The sequence below is a fragment of the Phascolarctos cinereus genome, unplaced genomic scaffold (genome assembly GCF_003287225.1).
Source record: "Phascolarctos cinereus isolate Bilbo 61053 unplaced genomic scaffold, phaCin_HiC Scaffold_4;HRSCAF=312, whole genome shotgun sequence".
Lineage (NCBI taxonomy): Eukaryota > Metazoa > Chordata > Mammalia > Diprotodontia > Phascolarctidae > Phascolarctos > Phascolarctos cinereus.
In genome coordinates, this window is record NW_027555847.1 from 681,858,584 (window position 1) to 681,878,332 (window position 19,749).

A 19,749-nucleotide genomic window follows, 5' to 3' on the forward strand; every position below is an offset into this window, starting at 1 on the left:
ATAATTCATGAGGTTGATGGTCTTCCCCTTGGGAGATGTTGAAAAAAGGAAATTCTCTATCATCTGACTATACACCTAGCCAGCTAGAAAGCTGGCTTCTATTTCTGGATAGACCACTAGCCCATTAATTGCTTTTAACCTCAGTCTTCCCCTCTGTGAAATGACAGGGTTGGAATAAGAGCTTCCTATGTCTCTTGGTGATGGATGCTGGGCCAGGCAGGTTTGGGTATAAGCAACACATTTGCATCTGTTCATGGTTTGGAAAGGGAAGAAGAGACAGAAGACACATGGTTCAGAGATCAGCAATAATATGAACCTTGGCTTCCAAGGAAGAGCTATAGTTGAGAGAGAACAGTCACTTCCTTGTCATTGTAGGTGGATGGGAGGAGCAGAGTCAGGGAGGTCAGTCAGGCAACTGTTGTAATAGTCCAGGTGTGAACTGATGAATGTTAGAATCAAGGTGGCAGCAGTGGGAACAGAAAGGAATAACCACACTTCATGAATGAATGAATGAATGAATGAATGCTTTTGCCTTCATTGCTGCATCTGGGTGGTTGCTACATGTTGGATACCCAATAGGACGTGTTTTAGCACATTGAAAAGAACACTGTTTTTGAAGTCAAGGGGAGCTAACATTGATAGAGATACTGACATCACTTCAGACATGCATACAATTATTTCTAGTGCAATGATCCAGACACATCTATAAAAGCTTGTCTACTTCCTAGAGGTCCTTTAACCTGGGCCAATATGGTTTCAGAAACTTCCTGTGGGCCAAGGATTTCCAAAAATTCAAATTCAAAGAAGGAAGAGTTAGAAAGTCTTACAGATTTCCTACATGGAGAATATAAAAACAGAACAAATCTTTGTCACAAGAAGACCTTTTTGAACTCAATTTAGGGGCATTTGAGGGAACAAGTTTCACAATTTTTTCATAAAGTTAATAAATACCCTGCAGCACAAGTAAAGACAAAATGCCATATGGACTACATATAATTGTAAAGATATACTATGATAGCCAACATTTAATTTGCCCATAGTCTAAAGAGCCAGGTCTTTAGTGCTTCAGCACAAGATTTTCCTATTCCACTGGACACACCAAACAATCTCTCAAGTGTTATGAAGCTAATGGTATTTCAGGCAAGACATCTCTCCAATAAGCCCCCTTCTCTCCTCTGACAATGCCATCCCTCTAATGCAGATCCTCATTACCTCACACCTGGATTATTGCAATATCCTGTTGGTGGATCTACCTGCCTCAAGTCTCTTCCCCACTCTAATCCTATTCTCCATTCAGCCACTAAAGTGATTTTCCTAAAACACAGGTCTGATCACGTCATCCACCCCCCCCCCCACTACTCAGTAAATTCCAGTGGCTCTCTATTATCTCCAGGATCAAACACAAAATGTTCTCCTTGGCGTCAAAGCCCCTCAACACCCAGCCCCCTCCTTCCTTTCCAGTCTCCTCACACCTTAGTCTCCACCATGTACTCTTCAATCCAGAGACACTGGCTTCCTGGCTGTTCTACAAACAAGACCCTCCATCACTCAGCTCTGGGTAATCTCTCTGGCTGCCCCCCATCTCCCCCCACATCTCCACCTACTCAGCTGGTGTCAGGAAGAACTTTCTGACCCTGAAAGCTGTCCCAAAGTGCCTTGGGAGGTGATGGGCTCCCCCTGCTCAGCGCTCTTTGAGCAGGGCTGGACAACCACTTGTCAGCTGGGTTACAAACAAAAGGGACCTTGGATTGGATGCTCTCTAAGTGTCTTCCCAGCTCTGAGATTTTATGACACAAGATCAGCAAAAAAATTTCCTTCTCTGCCCTTTCTTTCCTGATAACACCTTAGTGGAGATCATTTTGTTCAACAGTTTCTGCATTATTGTTCTAGAGAGAAGAGCAGAGAGGGCATTTGACCAGCAGGAGCCTGAGGTCTGGGTATAAACACAACGTCAGCTTTTCGGCTTGTAAGGCGGCACCCCCTCACTCCCACCCCGTCATCTCTGCACCTTCCCTCTGCTTTCCTCTTAATTATTGCCCCCCCATTCTCCTCCTTCATATTCCCCGTCCCTCCTCCTTAACACTTGTGCCTCCCTCCGACCTCTATACCTTTTCCTTCCTCCCACCCCACTTCCTGCTTCCTTCTCTGTTTCTCCTCTCCATCTTCCCATCTATCTTACTTCTCTCTGTCTCCTTCTTCCTCCTCCTCTACATCCTGTTTTCCTCTTTCCCTGTCCTTATTCCCTCATCCTTTTTCCTTCCTTCTTTCTCCTTCCCACTTCCTCCTCCCTCCTCCCTGCTTCTCCCCACCATCCACTGTCCTCCTCTCTCTCCCATCACCCACATCCTTCCCCTTCAATCATCCCCCTCCCCCCTCACCCAATCTGAACCTCCCCCTCCCTGATCCCTCTGCACACATACATACACAACACACTCACCCACGCAGTAGCGCCCGCTGGGATCCAGCAAGAAGCCAGGTTTACACAGACACTTGAAGCTGCCAGCTTCATTGAGACACACACCATTGAGGCACATGGTAGTGGTTGCGCACTCATCATGGTCTGTGGGGATGAACAAAGGGAGATACTGGGCTCGGGTGGGTATTTCAAGCAGTCCCAGAATCTACACAGACCACCCCAACCCCTCAAGGGACCCACTCCAACCGAGCTGTCTACATTCCTGGATCCCTTCTCCCTCAGCAGCTGTCAGGGAAGGGTTTTATTTCTCTGGAGCCCATGTGTGGCCCTCTGAGGATTCTGTGCATGCTAGAGACACCTGGATGAATCTCTAAGGCAAGGAAGCCCCAGGCTTAACTCTGAGCAGCAATCCCCAGAGCTGTGTGCTTGACTGAGAGTATGTCTGAACATATAAGTGCATGTAAACATGTCAAGCATTTGAGTTAATGGACAAGACTGACTGGTATAGAGCTGGCCAGTACAGAGCTGAACAGCACAGGACCAACAAACACAGAGCTTAAATTCCCCTGGTATCACCTTTAGGAATGTTCTGTTCCCTTCTGGCCATGATGAGGCATTGGAGGAATTTAGGGGAGGTCTTATGCACTTAATCATAGGGTCATGGAATCAAAGACCTATAGTTGGAAGGGACACATGTAGTCTAAACCCTGCATTATACAGATGAGGAGACTGAAGTCCAGAAAGATGGCTCCCAGAGAGATAAAGTAACTTGCCCAAGGTCATGTAGGCAGTAACAGAACTAGGATTAGAACTCAGGTCCTCAGATTCCAAATCAATGCTCTTTTAACTATATGTCACTGCCTCTATATTCTAATTCGTAACATCATTAAGAGGCAGTGTGGTGTAGTAGAGAGAGAGAGAGAGCCAACTTCCGAGCCAGAAAGATGTGGGTTCAAGTTCTACCACAGACACATCCCAGCTATGTGCCATGAGGCAAATCACTTCACCCCTCAATGCTCTAGGCTCAAGGTATCAGACACTCAGGCTGGATGTGGCCTATTTAACCATATTAAAGTGCGTTGCAGAAATACTTAACAAAATAAATAAAAATATAGTAAAATATAGATAACATTACATTTTAAAATTAAATCAATATGTATGGTTGAATTTCTATTTATGTTTGACACTGGTGATACAGTAGTTTTTTATTTGCAGAGAATTGCTAGAAGGAGTTTTCTCATCTGGGGCTTTCCTATGTCAATGAAATCCCAGGCCCAGTGCCTGTCCTATCATAATTACCAACTAGAACTTGAACACCATAAAGGCAGAGCTAAGATCTTATACCTAGTGTCTTGATATTTTTATCTTCTCCACAGTAGGTGGATGGATGGATGGATGAATGGGTGGGTGGGGGGATGGATGGATGAGTGGATGGATGGATGGGTGAGTGGGTGTGTGGACAGGATTCTGTTGTTAAGTTCATAAATCATTTTCTGAGTAGCGCAGGTCCTTGCCTCTTGAATCAATCTGGCCCCGCTAGCCCTCCTCGATTTTTGGTAACAGAGCACAAAACATAAGGGCCTTAAGAGCTTGTAGAGGAATTGGTGGTACTCACAGTGGAAGGAATTGTTTGCCCAGAGCCCTCCCCACACACTTTTGCTTCCCTCCCTACCCCCAACCCCACACTTGCTTTCCAATCCACCAATATCTGGAGCCTCTGCCATCACTGGGTATGAGTACTAGAACAGCTCTTGTTCTCTCCCTCACCCCACAGTCAACTTACCCACACAGTTTTTGCCATCTGGAGTGATCTCAAAGCCCGCATTGCAGATACATTGAAAGCTTCCCTCTGTGTTAATGCAGCGCCCGTGGCGGCACATCCCGCCATTTAGGATACACTCATCAATATCTGTGAGAATATGGAGCTATAAGTGAGAATATGGAGCTATAAGTGAGAATATGGAGCTATAAGTGGGGAGGGGGTGATTGGAGGTAGGGGTGAGGTGTCTGATTGGGAGAGTGGGGTGAGGGAAGCTCTGTGCATATGTGTATTTGAGAAGGGGCATGGGGGCCCATGGTGAAGTAGATAGACCATAGCCCTAAGGCTATGCTAAAGCAGTAATAACAATAATAATCATTATTTTATTCCTATTTCTTTAGACTTTCCAAAGCATTTTCCTTACAACAACCCTGAATGATACAGTGACTCGCCTACGGGTCCACATCTAGTGAGGAGCAGAACTTTGGTCTCCTAAGTACCGCTCAGGGCTACACCATTTATAATACCAAGCAATGGCCCTAGAGATCTCAGACCACAAGATCATAGGATTTCAACTGAAAGGGGCCTTAGAGATCATCCAGTCCAACTCCTTTATATTCAGATGATAATGATAATAATAATAATAATAACGATAACTAGCATTCACATAATACTTTAAAGATTACAGAGTGCTTTACACATAGTAATTTAGTTGATCCTAACGATCCTGGGATATGGGTGACGTTATTATCCCCATTTTACAGATGAGGAGACTGAGGCTGGAAGAAGTTAAGTGACTTGTCCAGGGTCACACAGTTAAGTATGGGAGGCAGGATTTTTAACTCAGGACTTCAGGTCTAACACTCTACTCATTGTATCATCTAGTTGCCTATAGGCACCTTTCCTCAGAGAAAGAAACTAAGGCCTGGAGAGGCTGGGTGATTTGCCCACAGAATTATGGGCTCTCTCTCCCCTGCTGGACATAAAGCTGAGCTGTCCACCCTCCCCAGGGGGATCATACCAACACAGGACTGTTTGGTGGGGGTGCTCTGGAAGCCTTCTTGGCATTTACAATGATAAGAGCCAGGAGTGTTGACACAGTCTCCATGGACACAGGGGCTGCTGGAGCACTCATCTACATCTGTGGAGAAAGGCTCACCCCTCGGTTACCATCCCCATTTCCCCAGCATCTCACAGGGACCGAGATTCCCCCCTTCCCTTCCCCTTTTTTTTTCAGGACTTTTGGTAAGAATCTAGGTCCTCTTCCTTCATCCTTTGAGAACTTTGTGGGAACCCAAGTCTTCCCCCTGCCTTATCTTTGTCTTTGCAGAACTTAACAAAAACCCAGGTTCCTTCTCCCCCACTTTCCTTTGATGTCTTAGCAAACCCGCAGGGCCCATCTCTTATCCTTCCAGAGCCTTGGAGAGCTTTAGGCTCCCTCTCCTGAGCCTCAGCCGCCTCAGGACGCAGGAGGAGCCCAAGCGACCCCCACACCCCGGCTGTACCCGCCCCCGGGCTTGGCCCTCACCGATGCACTCTCCACGCACATCCTGCTTGTAGCCCATGTTGCACTCACACCGATAGCTAGATGAGGTCGGGAGGCACCGCCCATTGAGGCAGAGGTTGGTGAAATGCTTGCAGATGTCAATGGTCTGATTCAGTGTGGCTGTGCCTAGGAGCAGGGGTGCATGAGGACAAGGGCCACTAGCCTTGCTTTCACCCCTTCACCACAGAACCCCAGAATCTTAGGGCTGAGGAGTACCTCAAAGGAGATCCGGTTAAACCTGTGCATCTAGCCTCTGCTTGAAGACCTTTAGTGATAGGAAACTCATTACCTCTCATTCCACTTTTGAAAACTCTAATTGTTAGGAAGTTTTCCCTTATATCCAACCAAAATCTACCTCCCTACAATTCCCTCCTGATACTGACCCAGGCTCCACTCTCTAGGGCCAAGCAAAACAAGTCTAATCCATCTGTTCCACCCTGCCTGAACCGACAACAGAGATGCCATGTGAAGCACCAGTCGATGATCTTGGGAGGTGAGCAGTGAGAGGAAGAAGGGAATTGAGAGTAGGGAAGGAAAGCAGCATTTTCCCTTTAGGGCCAGCTCTCTGAGGGATCATCTTCTGCCCTTCTCAAGGCAGGAGAGGTCTCTCAGGCAGCAGTAATAGCAGTGGGGATAGAGGAGGAGAGAGTTTGTCCTTACCAATGCTGGAGCTGCCAGGGCCCAGGCCAGGAAGGCTGGGGAGGGCGCCTTGTCCATTGGTACCATGGGGACCATGTCGAGCAGGCCCAGTAAGGCCAGGGCCCAGGCCATTGGGCCCAAATCCTGGAAGGCCTGGGAAGTGCCCAGGGTAGGCAGGCAGCACTGGAGGGCCCTCAACACACAACCGACGAAACTCATCTACAAAGCAGGGAGAGGGATGGTCATTGGAGCTGGGGCCAATGTAGAGGAGAAGACAGAGCAAAAGTTAAGTTTTTGAGTCCTGGTCCTTTTGGGGCAGGCATGTAAGAGGAGCTGAGGTGATGGAAGATCAGGGATCTGTGCTGGAACACCCATTAGCTATTGTTTTTGGTGGTTACCATGCTAGAGAAAAGATCCTTAGCAGGGAAGGTTTGGGGACCAATCCCACCTCTCTCTTTTTGGGGGTATGGATAGAGCAGAAGCACAGCTACCCTTGTCTTATACCTCTCCTCTCTTCTCTCTCTCTCTCCTTTTCCTCCCAAGACTCCCATTATAGGCCCATTCCCAGATCAGCTCACCGGAGCCCCGTTGGGGGCACATCTCTGGCGTTGACCCCACTGCCCAGCATCGGCCCCATTCACAACAGCACTGCCTCTTGGAAGCTTGGCCTGGCAGCTCTCCAGCACAGCGGCCCCCCAGTAATGCAGAGAAGCAGGTACCCATTCTCTGATCTGTGGGATAGAATCACAGAGCCCATGAGGGCCAGAGCCACTGGGCATCAGAGGGAGAGAGTGGTGCTGAATCCAAGGAAGAGTCAGTCACTCACAGTTTTGTCTTAAGAAGAAGGGTGGTCAGAATGGGAGGAGGGCTTTGGGATCACACACGGAGAGATAATGACTATCATAATGTTAGTTTGGAGGGATGGGGAGTTATGAAGGTCAATGACACTTGAGAGTGTTTCCTGGAGATGCCTGGCCCCTGTTGGTGAGATTGACAGAAAATGTGGCGCAGGGAAGTCAGATGGGAAACAAGCTTACAACACCGTTCAGACATTCCAAATCCTAATGTCCATCCAATCTCTGGCATCAGGACTTTTAAAGTTCTTGGCAGTTCTGACATTCTGGGTTCTGAGGGCCCTCCCAGCTCTGACGCTCTATGTTCTAAGGGCCCTCCCAGCTCTGACTTCCTGTGTTCTAAGGGCCCTCCCAGCTCTGACGCTCTATGTTCTAAGGGCCCTCCCAGCTCTGACTTCCTGTGTTCTAAGGGCCTTCCCAGCTCTGACGCTCTATGTTCTAAGGGCCCTCCCAGCTCTGACATTCTGTGTTCTGAGGGCCCTCCCAGCTCTGACGCTCTATGTTCTAAGGGCCCTCCCAGCTCTGACACCCTATGTTCTAAGGGCCCTCCCAGCTCTGACGCTCTATGTTCTAAGGGCCCTCCCAGCTCTAATACCCTTTGTTCTGACACCCTATGTTCTAAGGGTCCTCCCAGCTCTGACATTCTGTGTTCTAAGGGCCCTCCCAGCTCTGACGCTCTATGTTCTAAGGGCCCTCCCAGCTCTGATGCTCTATGTTCTAAGGGCCCTCCCAGCTCTAATACCCTTTGTTCTGACACCCTATGTTCTAAGGGCCCTCCCAGCTCTGACGCTCTATGTTCTAAGGGCCCTCCCAGCTCTGACGCTCTATGTTCTAAGGGCCCTCCCAGCTCTGACGCTCTATGTTCTAAGGGCCCTCCTATCTCTAATACCCTTTGTTCTGACACCCTATGTTCTAAGGGCCCTCCCAGCTCTGACGCTCTATGTTCTAAGGGCCCTCCCATCTCTAATACCCTTTGTTCTGACACCCTATGTTCTAAGGGCCCTCCCAGCTCTGACAGACTTCCTGTGTTCTAAGGGCCTTCCTCCCAGTTAGAATGTGGAGCCCAGCCCTTGAAGCCAAATACCCACTATCTGGGGCCCACCAATAAAAAGGATAATATCAGACCACCAGGGAAAAAAGGCCTTAGGTGTGGGAGCAGAGCTGAGGCTTGCGGAGCTTTTAAGAGAGAGAGTGCTAAGACCCCATCCTTCTCACTGAGCACAGAGCAATTAGACAGCATTAGGAGACCACAACACCCTGGCTGACATGCTAACATTCACTCAAGGTCTTAATCAGAGGGTGAGTCAATAGTCTTGCACCGAGGGTACCATAAGCTCTGTGCCTGAGCATCAGGTGCCAGGAAGGTCTCTAGTGGCTGGGCAGGGTGACCTGGCTGTGCACTGAGGACGGGTATACATTGAACCACCCCCAGGATCCTGAGGTGCTGAGGACCCCCTTACCCAGGCAGTGAGAACCATCAGCACTCGCCATGAAGCCTCGGGGACAGGTGCAGACATAGCTGCCCACTGTGTTGGCACATTCTCCACCTTCGCAGACACCAGGGATGGTGCTGCACTCGTCCACATCTGAAAAGGGGCATGGGCAAAGGGAACGAGTAAGATATCCTCTTCATCCTGAGCCCTGTTCTCCTTCCTCTACCCCTTTCGTCACGTTCCCCTCCTCACAACGGCTCCTGTGTCAATAGCACCGTTCGAAGGCCTGCCTCCAGCCCTCTCACAACGGGAAGGAGCTCAAAGACTATTCCTCCCATTTCACAGCTAAAGGACAGGAAAGTGAAAGGACTTGCCCAAGGTCACTCTTATTCCCTTCTCTGCCCGGGCCCTGCCCCTAATATAGTAGAAATGTCCTGGTGTAATAGAAATAGTGTTGAAGTTAGAGGACCTTGGTTCAAGGCCGGGCTTTGACACCTAATTAGTTGTGTGACAATCAGGGAATGACTTGCGTTCTCTGGGCCTCACTTTCCTCATCTGTAAAATGGGGATAAAAATTCTTGCCCCACTGACCTCACAGGGTTATTGTGAGAAAAGCACTTTGTAAACTCTAATCTGTTGTTGAAATGGGAGCTGTGACTATTCCAGAACTCTAAGCAGGAGAGGCAGTGCGGTGTGGTGGATAGAGTTCTCTTTGAAAGAAGACCTGGGTTTAAATTCTGTGTCTGATGTCTACTGGCTGTGTGACCCTGGGCAAGGCAATTAACTCTCTAAGACTATGCATTGCAGAGGAGATGTCAATCTGCATTTGTGGAAGGAATTTCCTTAGTAGGAGCTCCCTATGCTAATGAAATCACAAGCCTGATATATGTGTGTGTGTGTGTGCGTGTGTGTGTGTGTGTGTGTGTGTGTATTTTTTTTTTAAAGGCCAAGAAATAAGACTGAGCTCATGCTAGGAGGATCTGGTCTCTAACTGAGAATCACAGGTTTAGAACTAGAAGGAATCATCATTTATAATCCAACTCCATCAATTTACAGGTAATGGACCTGAGGCCCAGAAAGAAGTAACTTGGCCAAGGTCACTCATTCAGTAAGCGGCAGGCCCAGGACCTGCACTCAGTCCTAGCTATGCCAGAGGCAATTAGGTGGTCCAGTGGATAGAACACCAGACCTGAAGTCAGGAAGACCTGAGTTCAAATCTGGCCTCAGACACTTACTAGCTGTGTGACTCTGGGCAAGTCATTTAACCACTGTCTGCCTCAGTTTCCTCATCTGTAAAATGGGGATGATAATAATAGCACCTACTTCCCAGGGTTGATGTGAGGATCAAATGAGATGATATTGGCAAAGTGCTTAGCACAGTGCCTGGCACAAGCTTGTTCTCTTTCCCTTCCAAGTCCAGCACTCCACCTCCACATCTCTGTGTTCCATATCAGTCCTTCCTCTTTTCCCCTGTTCTCCTGACTTCATGCATATCTCGTTCCTACCTTCACATTTGTGGCTGGCCTCACCCAGCCGGTGACCAGTGGGACAGCGGCACTCAAAGGAGCCCACGGAGTTGATGCAGTTCCCACCCTGGCACAGCCCTGGGATGGCCCGGCACTCATCCACATCTATGAAGGACAAAGAGAGACAGGGTGACCCCAAAGTCTGGCCCAGAGTCTAGAAATGGGGCCCTCCACTAGGACACACCAATGCCCCACCACAATCCATACATCCAGATCCCCTTTTCACCAGCTGTCAGACTCAGGCCCCTCCTGGACCCTCATCCCCTCCCTATTCCATAATCCTCCACAACTCTGATCCCTACCCACCATGAACCTCCTATCACTCCATATATCTCACAGGACTCAGGGTCTTAGCAGGGCATGGCTCCTGCCCCAGGCTGAGGGTCTTCCCAAGTGAGTCTGCTCATGCAAAGGCTTGAAGATCTCTTCAATGAGTCTCCTGTCCCACAAGGCTCAGGGTCTGTCCAATGAGCTTCCTTCCCATGAGGCTTGGTATACACCTTCCCCGTGGGGCTCTGGTTCTCCCTAGCCATTTGCCCTGGTAGGGCTCAGGGCTTCAAAGTTTCTCCCTTTGTCTTATCACCACCCTCCTCTCCCCCAGAATCCAGTATCCCCCTGGCCATTCCCCACACCATCATTTTAACACATGATTCTTTTTCCTCCTCTTTACCTTGACAGGCCCCAGTTCGAATGTTTGGGATGAAGCCTCTGCGGCAGGGGTGGGGTTGGGCAGGGCATGGCTCACAGGGGTGACCCCAGGCACGACCCACACTGGCACAGCACATGGTCTTGGTGCAGACGAGGCCACTCAGCTGGCCCTGGCACACTTGGTTGTTGACTTGGGTGAAGCAAGGCCCAGTGCGGTAATCTGCCAGGAGAGGCAGGTGTTCAGTGAGCAAGACCAGGGCAGAGCTCCAATCCCAGACCCCTGGATGGACCTGCTCCTCCCTTCAAATTCTAGCCTCATCCTCAGCAGCTCTGGTCCTATCCCCTCCCTCCTGGTACCATCCTCCCAACTTCCTTTGAATGACTTGGCCTTCCCTCCCTCCAATCCATGAGTGCCCTGACCTAAACCCTGTCCCCTACTCATATTTATAGACCAAAAACTTGGGGAAATAATAAGCACTCATTTCAATGAGGCAGCTAAGTGGTGCCATGAATAAAGCTCTGGGCTTGGAGTCCAGGAAGAGATGAGTTCAAATCTGACCAGACACTTCTTATCTCTATGATCTAGGCAAGTCACTTATGACCTCTGTCTGCCTCAGTTTCCTCAACTGTGAAATGGGGATAATAAAACACCTACCTTCTAGAGTTGTTGTTAGGAGCAAATGAGAGAATATTTGTAAAAAGCACTTAGCACATTGCCTGGCACATAGTAGGCACTCATTTAATATTGAAGAGGAACTTTAATAGCTGCTTAAGGTGTACAAAATACTTTCTTCACAAAAGCTAGAATTATTATCCCCATTTTACATATCACAGGATCATAGCTTGTAAGCAGAAGTACTTCAAAGGTCATCTAGCCTAGGGGCTGTTAACCTGGGACCCTGGGGTCTGTGTATAGATTTTACATGGTCTGTGAACTTGGACGGGAGAAAAATTACATCTTTATTTTCACTAAATGCTTACTGACATTTAGCATTTTCTAAAGTTATTACTTAAAACCCCTACATTATTCTGAGGAGTCCATATGCTTTTACCCAACTGTCAAAGAGGAGGTTAATAGTCCCCAACTAGCTCAGTCTCTTAATTTTTTTGTTGAGAAAGCTGAGGCTGGGTGACCTCTGAGGTCCCTTTCCAGCTCACACAGTTAAAGGTTAAGGGCCTTGCCAAAAGTCACGCAGATAGTTAAGTGAAGGAGCCAGGACCAGAATCCAGTTTCTTCAACTCCGATGTCAATCATTCTTTTCTATTACATCATGCTACCCCCCTTCGATGAGCATCTCAGCACCTCAGCGGAGGTCACCCAGCTAGTAAAGCATCAGATGCAGAACTTGATCCAAACATTCTCACTCCCAAACCAAAGCTCTTTGCATTAGAGCCCGGTGCCTCTGGATCTCTGGCCTTCCCAAGACCTACTGTGTGCCCAGTCATCTGAGAGACAGTGTGAAGGAATGGAGAAGAAAGAAGGAATGAGGCCCTTTCCCTCATAAGCTCAAGCAGAGTTATGGCCCAAGGACTCCGAGCCAGGGCCAGAAGACAATTCATCTCTCTGGCCTCAGTTAAGCCATCTATAAAATAGGACATTGGACTAGATGGTCTCCAAGATCCCTTGTAGGTCCGAGTCCGTGATCTGATCACCCTGTGAGAGGGACCACTTTGCCCCTTGGTTGGTCAGGGCCAGGTACAGCAGCACTCCATTGAGGAGTCACAATCCTGGGGGCAGAGATGGCTCTGCCCAGGTGGTCAAAGCTCCTGTGTCACCCTTTTGGAAAAGGGACAGTTGGCAGGCATCTCAAACTCAGCATGTCCCAAATAGAACTCAGCAGTAGCATCTCCGCTCCCAAACTGGCCACTCTCCCAAACGTCCTTATTTCTTTTAGTTGCCCAGACCTGTAGCTTCAGGGCCATCTTTGACTCTTCACTGCCCCTTATCTCCCATATTGACTTAGCTGTTAAATCATGTCATTTCTACCACCTCATAAATCCAACTCCTCTCTATTTGACTAGCCTCATTTGGGCCCTCATTAGCCTTCATCTGGATTGTCGCAATAGTGTTCAAATTGGCCTCCCTGTCTCAAGTCTCCTTCCCTCTAATTCATGCTCCATCCAGCTGCCAAAGTGATTTTGCTAAAGCACAGGTGTGACCATGTCAGCCCCCTGCTCAATAGTCCTCCTGGTCACAGGACCTCCTTTGCCCTCCCTAGCCTGGCTTCAACCTACCTACCAGTGTTCAATCTACCTCCCTTTCCAGCTTTCTTATGCATTATGCTCATTTCTGCACTTTATAATCCAATCAGACTTGCCCTCTTGCTCCTCATAAAAATGACCCTCCAATTTGTATTCCCATGTCTTGAATACACTCCTTCTTTATCTTTGCATCCCTACTTCCCTTCAAGGCTCTGCTCCAATAAGTCCTGTATGAGGCCTTTCCATATAGGCAGCTAGGTGGGGCAATGGATAAAGCACTAGGTTGGGGGTGAGGAAGACCCGAGTTCAAATCTGGATTCAGATACTTTCTAGCTGTGTGAACTTGAGCAAGTCACCTAACCTCAGTTTCCTCAACTGTAAAATGGGGATAATAATAGTACCTACCTCCCCGGTGGAATTACCAGAGCAGGTAGGTGGCACAGAGGATAGAGCACCAGGTCTGGAGTCAGGAAGACTCGTCTTCCTGAGTTCAAATCTGGCCTCAGACCCTTACTAGATATGTGACCCTGGGCAAGTCACTTAACCCTGTTTGCCTCAGTTTACTCATCTGTTCAATGAGCTGCAGAAGGAAATGACACACCACTCCAGGATCTTTGCCAAGAAAACCCCAAATGAGGTTACAAAGAATTGGACATGACTGAAAAATGACTAAACACAGTCTAATACGGCATTCACTTAGTCAGCATTAGGTATGAGAGTATATCTAGGAAGGCTTATTCTATTTGAGTATCAGTACCAGCTACCGTTGTCCATCAAAGCCTTCCTCCTATGCCTCCCAGTGGCATGGTAGTGTCCCTTGGCTCAGGAAGGCTACATCACCAGAGAACCCTATGTAGCACATCGAATGTACCACCACTCAGTTGCCTGGATGCCCAGTTTTGCTGAACTCTAAGTATTTCACAGTTTAGGAAACAGCCCCAGTGAAGGTAAGTGACTAACCCAGGATCACACAGTGAACAAGTTTCTAAGGCAGTATTCAAACCTATGTCTTTCTGACTCCAAGTCCATGCTATTCCACAAAGCCTCCAGAAGCCAGGTTTCCTGATTCCCCATGTAGTGATCCCTAGTTTCCTTCAAAGCCTCAGTTCTAGGGCCTCCTATGAGGCCACTCCTGACCACTGAACTGTTAGTGCCTTCCTCCTCAAATTACATGGGATTTATTCTTTGAAGACTTATTTTGTATAAGCTTGTATGTATTATGGACTATAAGCTCCTTGAAGGCAGGGCCTGTTGAACTTGTGTTCCTGTATTCCCAGCACCAAATGACAGGGAGCGTGAGAGAGTGGATAGGGAGCTGGCCTTGAAGTCTGATACATACTGGTAGATCACTTAGGGTCCCTCTTTTTCAACCAACTCTATGACTGTCAAGTGTAGAGGTGTGCTTTGGAAGAAGGAGTTTCCTTATGGGAAGTTCTCTATATCAAGCCTATCTTGCCCAGATACCCTCCCCCCATAGTCACATTGTGGCCTGGTATTGAGTTTCCTGTCCTTCTTGTTCAGTCATTTTCAGCCAGGTCTGACTCTGTGACCCCATTTGGAGTTTTCTTGGCAGAGATACAGCAGCGGCTTGCCATTTCCTCTTCCAGCTCATTTTAAAAATGAGGAAACTGAGGCAAACAGGGTGAATCAGTGACTTGCCCAGGGTCACACAGCTAGTAAGTATCTGAGGCCAGATCTGAACTCAGGAGATTTAGTCTTCCTGACTCCAGGCCTAGTGCTCTATCTACTTTGCCACCCAGCTGCCACCTACCTTGCATTCCACTATAATCCCCAGATCTTTTTCAGGCAAACTGCCATCTAAAAATACCTCCTCCATTTTGTACTTGTGAAGTCTAGTTTTTGAAGCCAAGGGTAAGACTTTATACATATCCTATTAAATTCATTTTATTAGGGGTACAGCATGTCCTTGGGTCAAAGGAAAAGGAACTAAGGATAGTGGATAAGCTCACTTGGGCCACAGCCAAATTCACAATGGCTGACGTTGAAAAGGATAAGAGGATTTTTTGTTCAGAAGCAAGCATGGTGCCACACAGTTGGAAAGGGAGGCAGGCCCAAGACTGGACCTAATCGGAGTGGACTCTTTGAATAAAAACTGGTCTGGCTCCAGGATTCTTGGGCACAGATGCCAATGAAAGCAAAGGCATCGTCTGGGGCGAGGATATGCTGACGGAATACTTGGAAAACCCCAAGAAGTCTATCCCTGGAACAGAAATGATCCTCGCTGGCATTCATAAGAAAGGAGGAAAGGCAGACTTGATAAGCGTATCTCAGAAAAACTACCCATGAGTAATGGCTGTTTGCTGCCTCCCTTACAGAAAGATGCCTCATGACGAGATTTCCTTTTTCTTTCCTTTAAACATATGCCATAGCTCTACCCTAGTTAAATTGTTTTTATCAACCAGAGAACTTTGATCATGAATGGTTGCTTTAAAATAATGCTCAGCAGCTATAATTTAAGGAATTATGTAGATTAGGTAGGTTTGTGTTTAAATGAACATAATTATGTTTTCTCCATTGTGGTTTTAAGTCTAGCCACAGAAAAGCAGGATAACAATGAATAGAGATAGCTGGGCTCAGAGACAGGAAGACCAGACCTTAAATCCTGCCTCACACACACACACACACACACACACACACACACACACACACACACACACACACACACACACGTACACATATATATGTATGTGTATATATACACTCATACATGTACATGTTAACACACACACATATGTATTTATACACAGATACAAGTTTGTACTGGCTATGTGACCCTAGACAAATTACAACCTTTCAGCGGCCCTAAGCAACTAATACTATAAATTGTAGAGAAAGTACCAACCAGTACCAGTAAAGGGAATTATCATCAACTTTTCTTTCTCATCCCATATGCAATTTGTGGCCAAGACCTGAAGATTCTATCTTGGCAACATTTTTTGCATGTGCCCCTTCTCTGACATTGCCAGGTCCTCATGACCTCATGCCTAGACTATTGCAATGGCCTGCTGGTTGACTTTCCTGTCTCAGATATTTCCCTACTACATTCTATTCTCCACTCAGCCACCAAAATGATCTTTCTAAGCTTAGGTCTGGCCATCTCTCTCTCCTGCTCAATACATTTTAATAGTCTCCTAGTCTCTTTTTGCCTCCAGGATCAAATATAAAATCCTCTGTCTGGCTTTTAAACATAAACTTCATAAACTGGCCTCATTCTGGTCATCTTATACCTTCCTCTCCTCCATGTATTCTACAATTTAGTGACATTAGTTTCCTTGTTTTTCCTTGAAAAAGGCACTCCATTGGGCAGCTAGGTGGTGCAGTGGATAGAGCACCAAGCTTGGACTCAGGAAGACCGGAGTTCAAATCTAGCCTCAGACAAGACACTTGACATTTAGCAGCTGTGTGACTCTGGGCAAGTCACTTAACCCTTATTGCCTCAACAACAAAAAAAGAAAAAGACACTCCATCTTTCACCTTCATGCATTTTCACTAGCCATCCCTCATGCCTGGAATTCTCTTCTTCTTCATCTGTGTTCCCTGGCTGCTCTGGCTTCCTTCAAATCAACTAAAATTCAGCATTCTGTGAGAAGCCTTTCATGGTCCTCTTTACTGTTGGTGTCTATCCTCTGGGGTTATCTCCAATTCTCTCTCTCTCTCTCTCTCTCTCTCTCTCTCTCTCTCTCTCTCTCCTCCTCTTCTTCTCACTCTCTCTCTCTCTCTCTCTTCTCTCTCTCTCTCTCTCTCTCTCTCTCTCTTCTCTCTCTCCTCTCTCTCTCTCTCTCTCTCCCTCTCTCTGTCTCTCTCTCTCCTCTCTCTCTCTCTCTCCCTCCTCTCTCTCTCTCTCTCTCTCTCTCTCTCTCTCTCTCCCTCTCTGTCTCTCTCTCTCCTCCCTTCTCTTCTCTCTCTCTCCTCTTCTCTCTCTTCTCTCTTCTCCTCTCTCTCTCTTCTCCTCTTTCCCTCTCTCTCTCTCTCTCTCTCTCTCTCTCTCTCTCTCTCTCTCTCCTCCTCTCTCCTCTCTCTCTCTCCTCCCTCTTCTCTCTCTCTCTCTCTCTCTCTCTCTCTCTCTCTCTCTCTCTCTCTCTTTGTGTGTGTGTCTCTCTCTCTCTCTGTTTGATACAGATAGTTAGTCACATCCATTTATATAGACATAGATAGATCTGTATCTATCCTGCTTGTACATAATCATTTGCATGCTGTCTCTACCTATTAGATTATAAGCTCCTTGAAGGTGGGAATAATTTTGGCCTTTCTTTGTATTCATACTACTTAGGACAGTCTGGTGCATAGTAGGTGCTTAATAAATGCTTGTTGTCTTGACCATTTTCCTCACCTGGAACTTCTCCAGACCAATGAAATCATATGGGTCTTGTTCTCACTCATTTAGAGTATGTATCATCATGAGTTTGTAATGTTATGATCATAAGGCTTAATTCAATAATGAAATACTCCTAAAAATGTCAAGGATAGATTTCCTCTTGTTAAATTCAGACCCAAATTCTAGCCTCTGAAGATTATTTTGGATCCTAACTTTGTCAACCAGTGTGCTCACTCCTCCTCCCATCTTTGTGCCATCTGCATGTTTGATAAGCATGCCTTGTTTGCCTTTATCCAAGTCAGTGATAAAGGGAAAGTCAAATAGGCTAGGACCCTGCCTAGACTGTGGGTCCTCCAAAGGAGGTCTCTGTCCAAGGATATGTTGAGCCATTTACTGCTCTTCTTTGAGTCTGGCCACTCAATCAGCTTTAACATTATCTCATGGTCTACACCATTGTCTAGACCACATGGCTCCATCTTTTCTATAAGTATAACATAAAGTCCTTTGTCAAACCCTTTACTCTAATCTAGGTAAACTATAGCATCTTCCTCTTCCTCTACCATCTATAAAGCCCTGAAGAAGCCATATGGAAGCAACGCTGTTGTGAAGACAAGTTGTCAAGTGATGAAATGAGTCAGTCTTCAGGCCGTGTCATGTTGGGCATGACTAATCAAGCACCTTGAGGGACTAAGACAGGGAAGCCTCCATTACTTAAAAAGCCCTAAGCACTCAGCATCCTGAGTCTTGAGAATAGGCAAATGGTTATTACAACTTGCAATATCATAAAATAACACACTCAATCTTACTGCTACCTTTTCAATGTTCTTAACAGTGTGGATGGTAGAAGGAAAGCTGCCTCCAATATCCTTCCACCTTACCCCAAAGTAATAGGGAGTGGGTATGGGTGCATGAGGATGTGTGGGAAAGGAAGTCTGGACTCAGGAAGAGGGAAAATGAGTGGGATAATGACCAACTTAAATCACAGTAACAATTTCAACCTTTGGAAATGAAGATGCCTCTACCACATACCTCCCATTAGTAGAGAACATTCCTCTATAGGATGTCTCCTAATGCTCCCCACAGCATCTCTCTCCGAGGTTGATGTTACTTGCTGTAGAATATCTCCTGGGAGTGGCAGATGCTCCCTGTAGGGTCTCACCGATGCTCCCCATGCTATAGCTCTCAGAGCCAGAGGGTATTCCTAATAGAGCGCCTCCAAGATTTAGAAGGTCCTTCCCACAGCTAGATAGTGCTCCCCACAGGGCATCTTTGGGAGCCAAATGTATTCCCTCCAGGAAGGACATTGCTGATAATTAGAATATGCTGCTTGTAAGATGTCTCCTATTTTTTTTTCTTTTTGGTGAAGCAATGGGGGTTAAGTGACTTGCCCAGCGTCACACAGCTAGTAAGTGTCAAGTGTCTGAGGCTAGTTTTGAACTCAGGTCCTCCTCACTCCAAGGCCAGAGCTCTATCCACTGCACCACCTAGCTGCCCCAGATGTCTCCTAAATCTTAATGGTGGTCCAAGACAGTAGCTCTTGGAGCCAGAATAGTACTCCCAATTAACCCTATCTAAGAGTTGGGAGGTGCTCCTCATAAGATGTCTCCCAGATCTCAACAGTGCTCCCTATGCATTAGTTCTTAGAGCTAGATGGTATTCCCAATAGGGCATCTCTAAGAGGTGTAAGGTACTTCCTGTAGGATATCTCCCTAAGCTAGATAATGCTACCTGGGGGCATCTCCTTATCACCCTCAGGACATGTCTGAAAGTTGGAAGGTGCTCTCTACAGTATACCTTCGTCACAAAGCTGGATGATGGTGCTTCATGCACGTCATCTTATGTGTTCCCACTGGGGCATCTCCAAGAGTTAGGATATATTCCCTGAAGATTGTCTCCCAGGTCTTGATGGTCTTCCCCATGTACTATCTCATGGAGTTAGATGGTGTTCCTAATAGAGCACTTCCAAGAGCTCAATGTACTTCTTACAGTGCATTTTTTGAGGTCAGAAGTTTCAGAGGAAGCCTCCATTCCACCTCAAAGAGTTAGAAGAAACTCCCTGCAGGACATCTCCCAGAGATGGAAGGTGCTTCCCAAGGGTTGCTTCCTACAGAGCCCATGGAACTGCTTCATGGGGTATCTCCCAAGCTAGCCTAAGACGACTAAGCTCGCTGTAGGGACGAGTCCTCTTTCTTTCTTTCTTTCTTTCTTTCTTTCTTTCTTTCTTTCTTTCTTTCTTTCTTTCTTTCTTTCTTTCTTTCTTTCTTTCTTTCTTTCTTTCTTTCTTTCTTTCTTTCTTTCTTTCTTTTTCTTCTTGCTTTTTGGTGAGGCAATGGGGATTAAGTGACTTGCCCAGGGTCACACAGCTAGTAAGTGTTATATATCTGAGGCTG

At 47.0% G+C, this 19,749-nt stretch overlaps 1 protein-coding gene and 1 pseudogene across 1 annotated transcript in view; one reads left to right on the forward strand and one right to left on the reverse strand.

Annotated features, from left to right (window-relative positions):
• FBN3 (fibrillin 3) overlaps positions 1-19,749 on the reverse strand; it is a 106,001-nt gene that overhangs the window by 72,373 nt on the left and 13,879 nt on the right. Inside the window, exons 5-13 of the mRNA XM_078154201.1 lie at positions 10,844-11,041; positions 10,153-10,278; positions 8,675-8,800; positions 6,939-7,091; positions 6,382-6,579; positions 5,704-5,847; positions 5,197-5,316; positions 4,200-4,325; positions 2,438-2,560 (exon numbers count right to left, since the gene is read on the reverse strand). Of these exons, the coding sequence (XP_078010327.1) occupies positions 2,438-2,560; positions 4,200-4,325; positions 5,197-5,316; positions 5,704-5,847; positions 6,382-6,579; positions 6,939-7,091; positions 8,675-8,800; positions 10,153-10,278; positions 10,844-11,041 (1,314 nt within the window). The remainder of the gene's footprint in view (positions 1-2,437; positions 2,561-4,199; positions 4,326-5,196; positions 5,317-5,703; positions 5,848-6,381; positions 6,580-6,938; positions 7,092-8,674; positions 8,801-10,152; positions 10,279-10,843; positions 11,042-19,749) is intronic.
• Positions 15,016-15,334, forward strand: LOC110202129 (cytochrome c pseudogene; annotated as a pseudogene).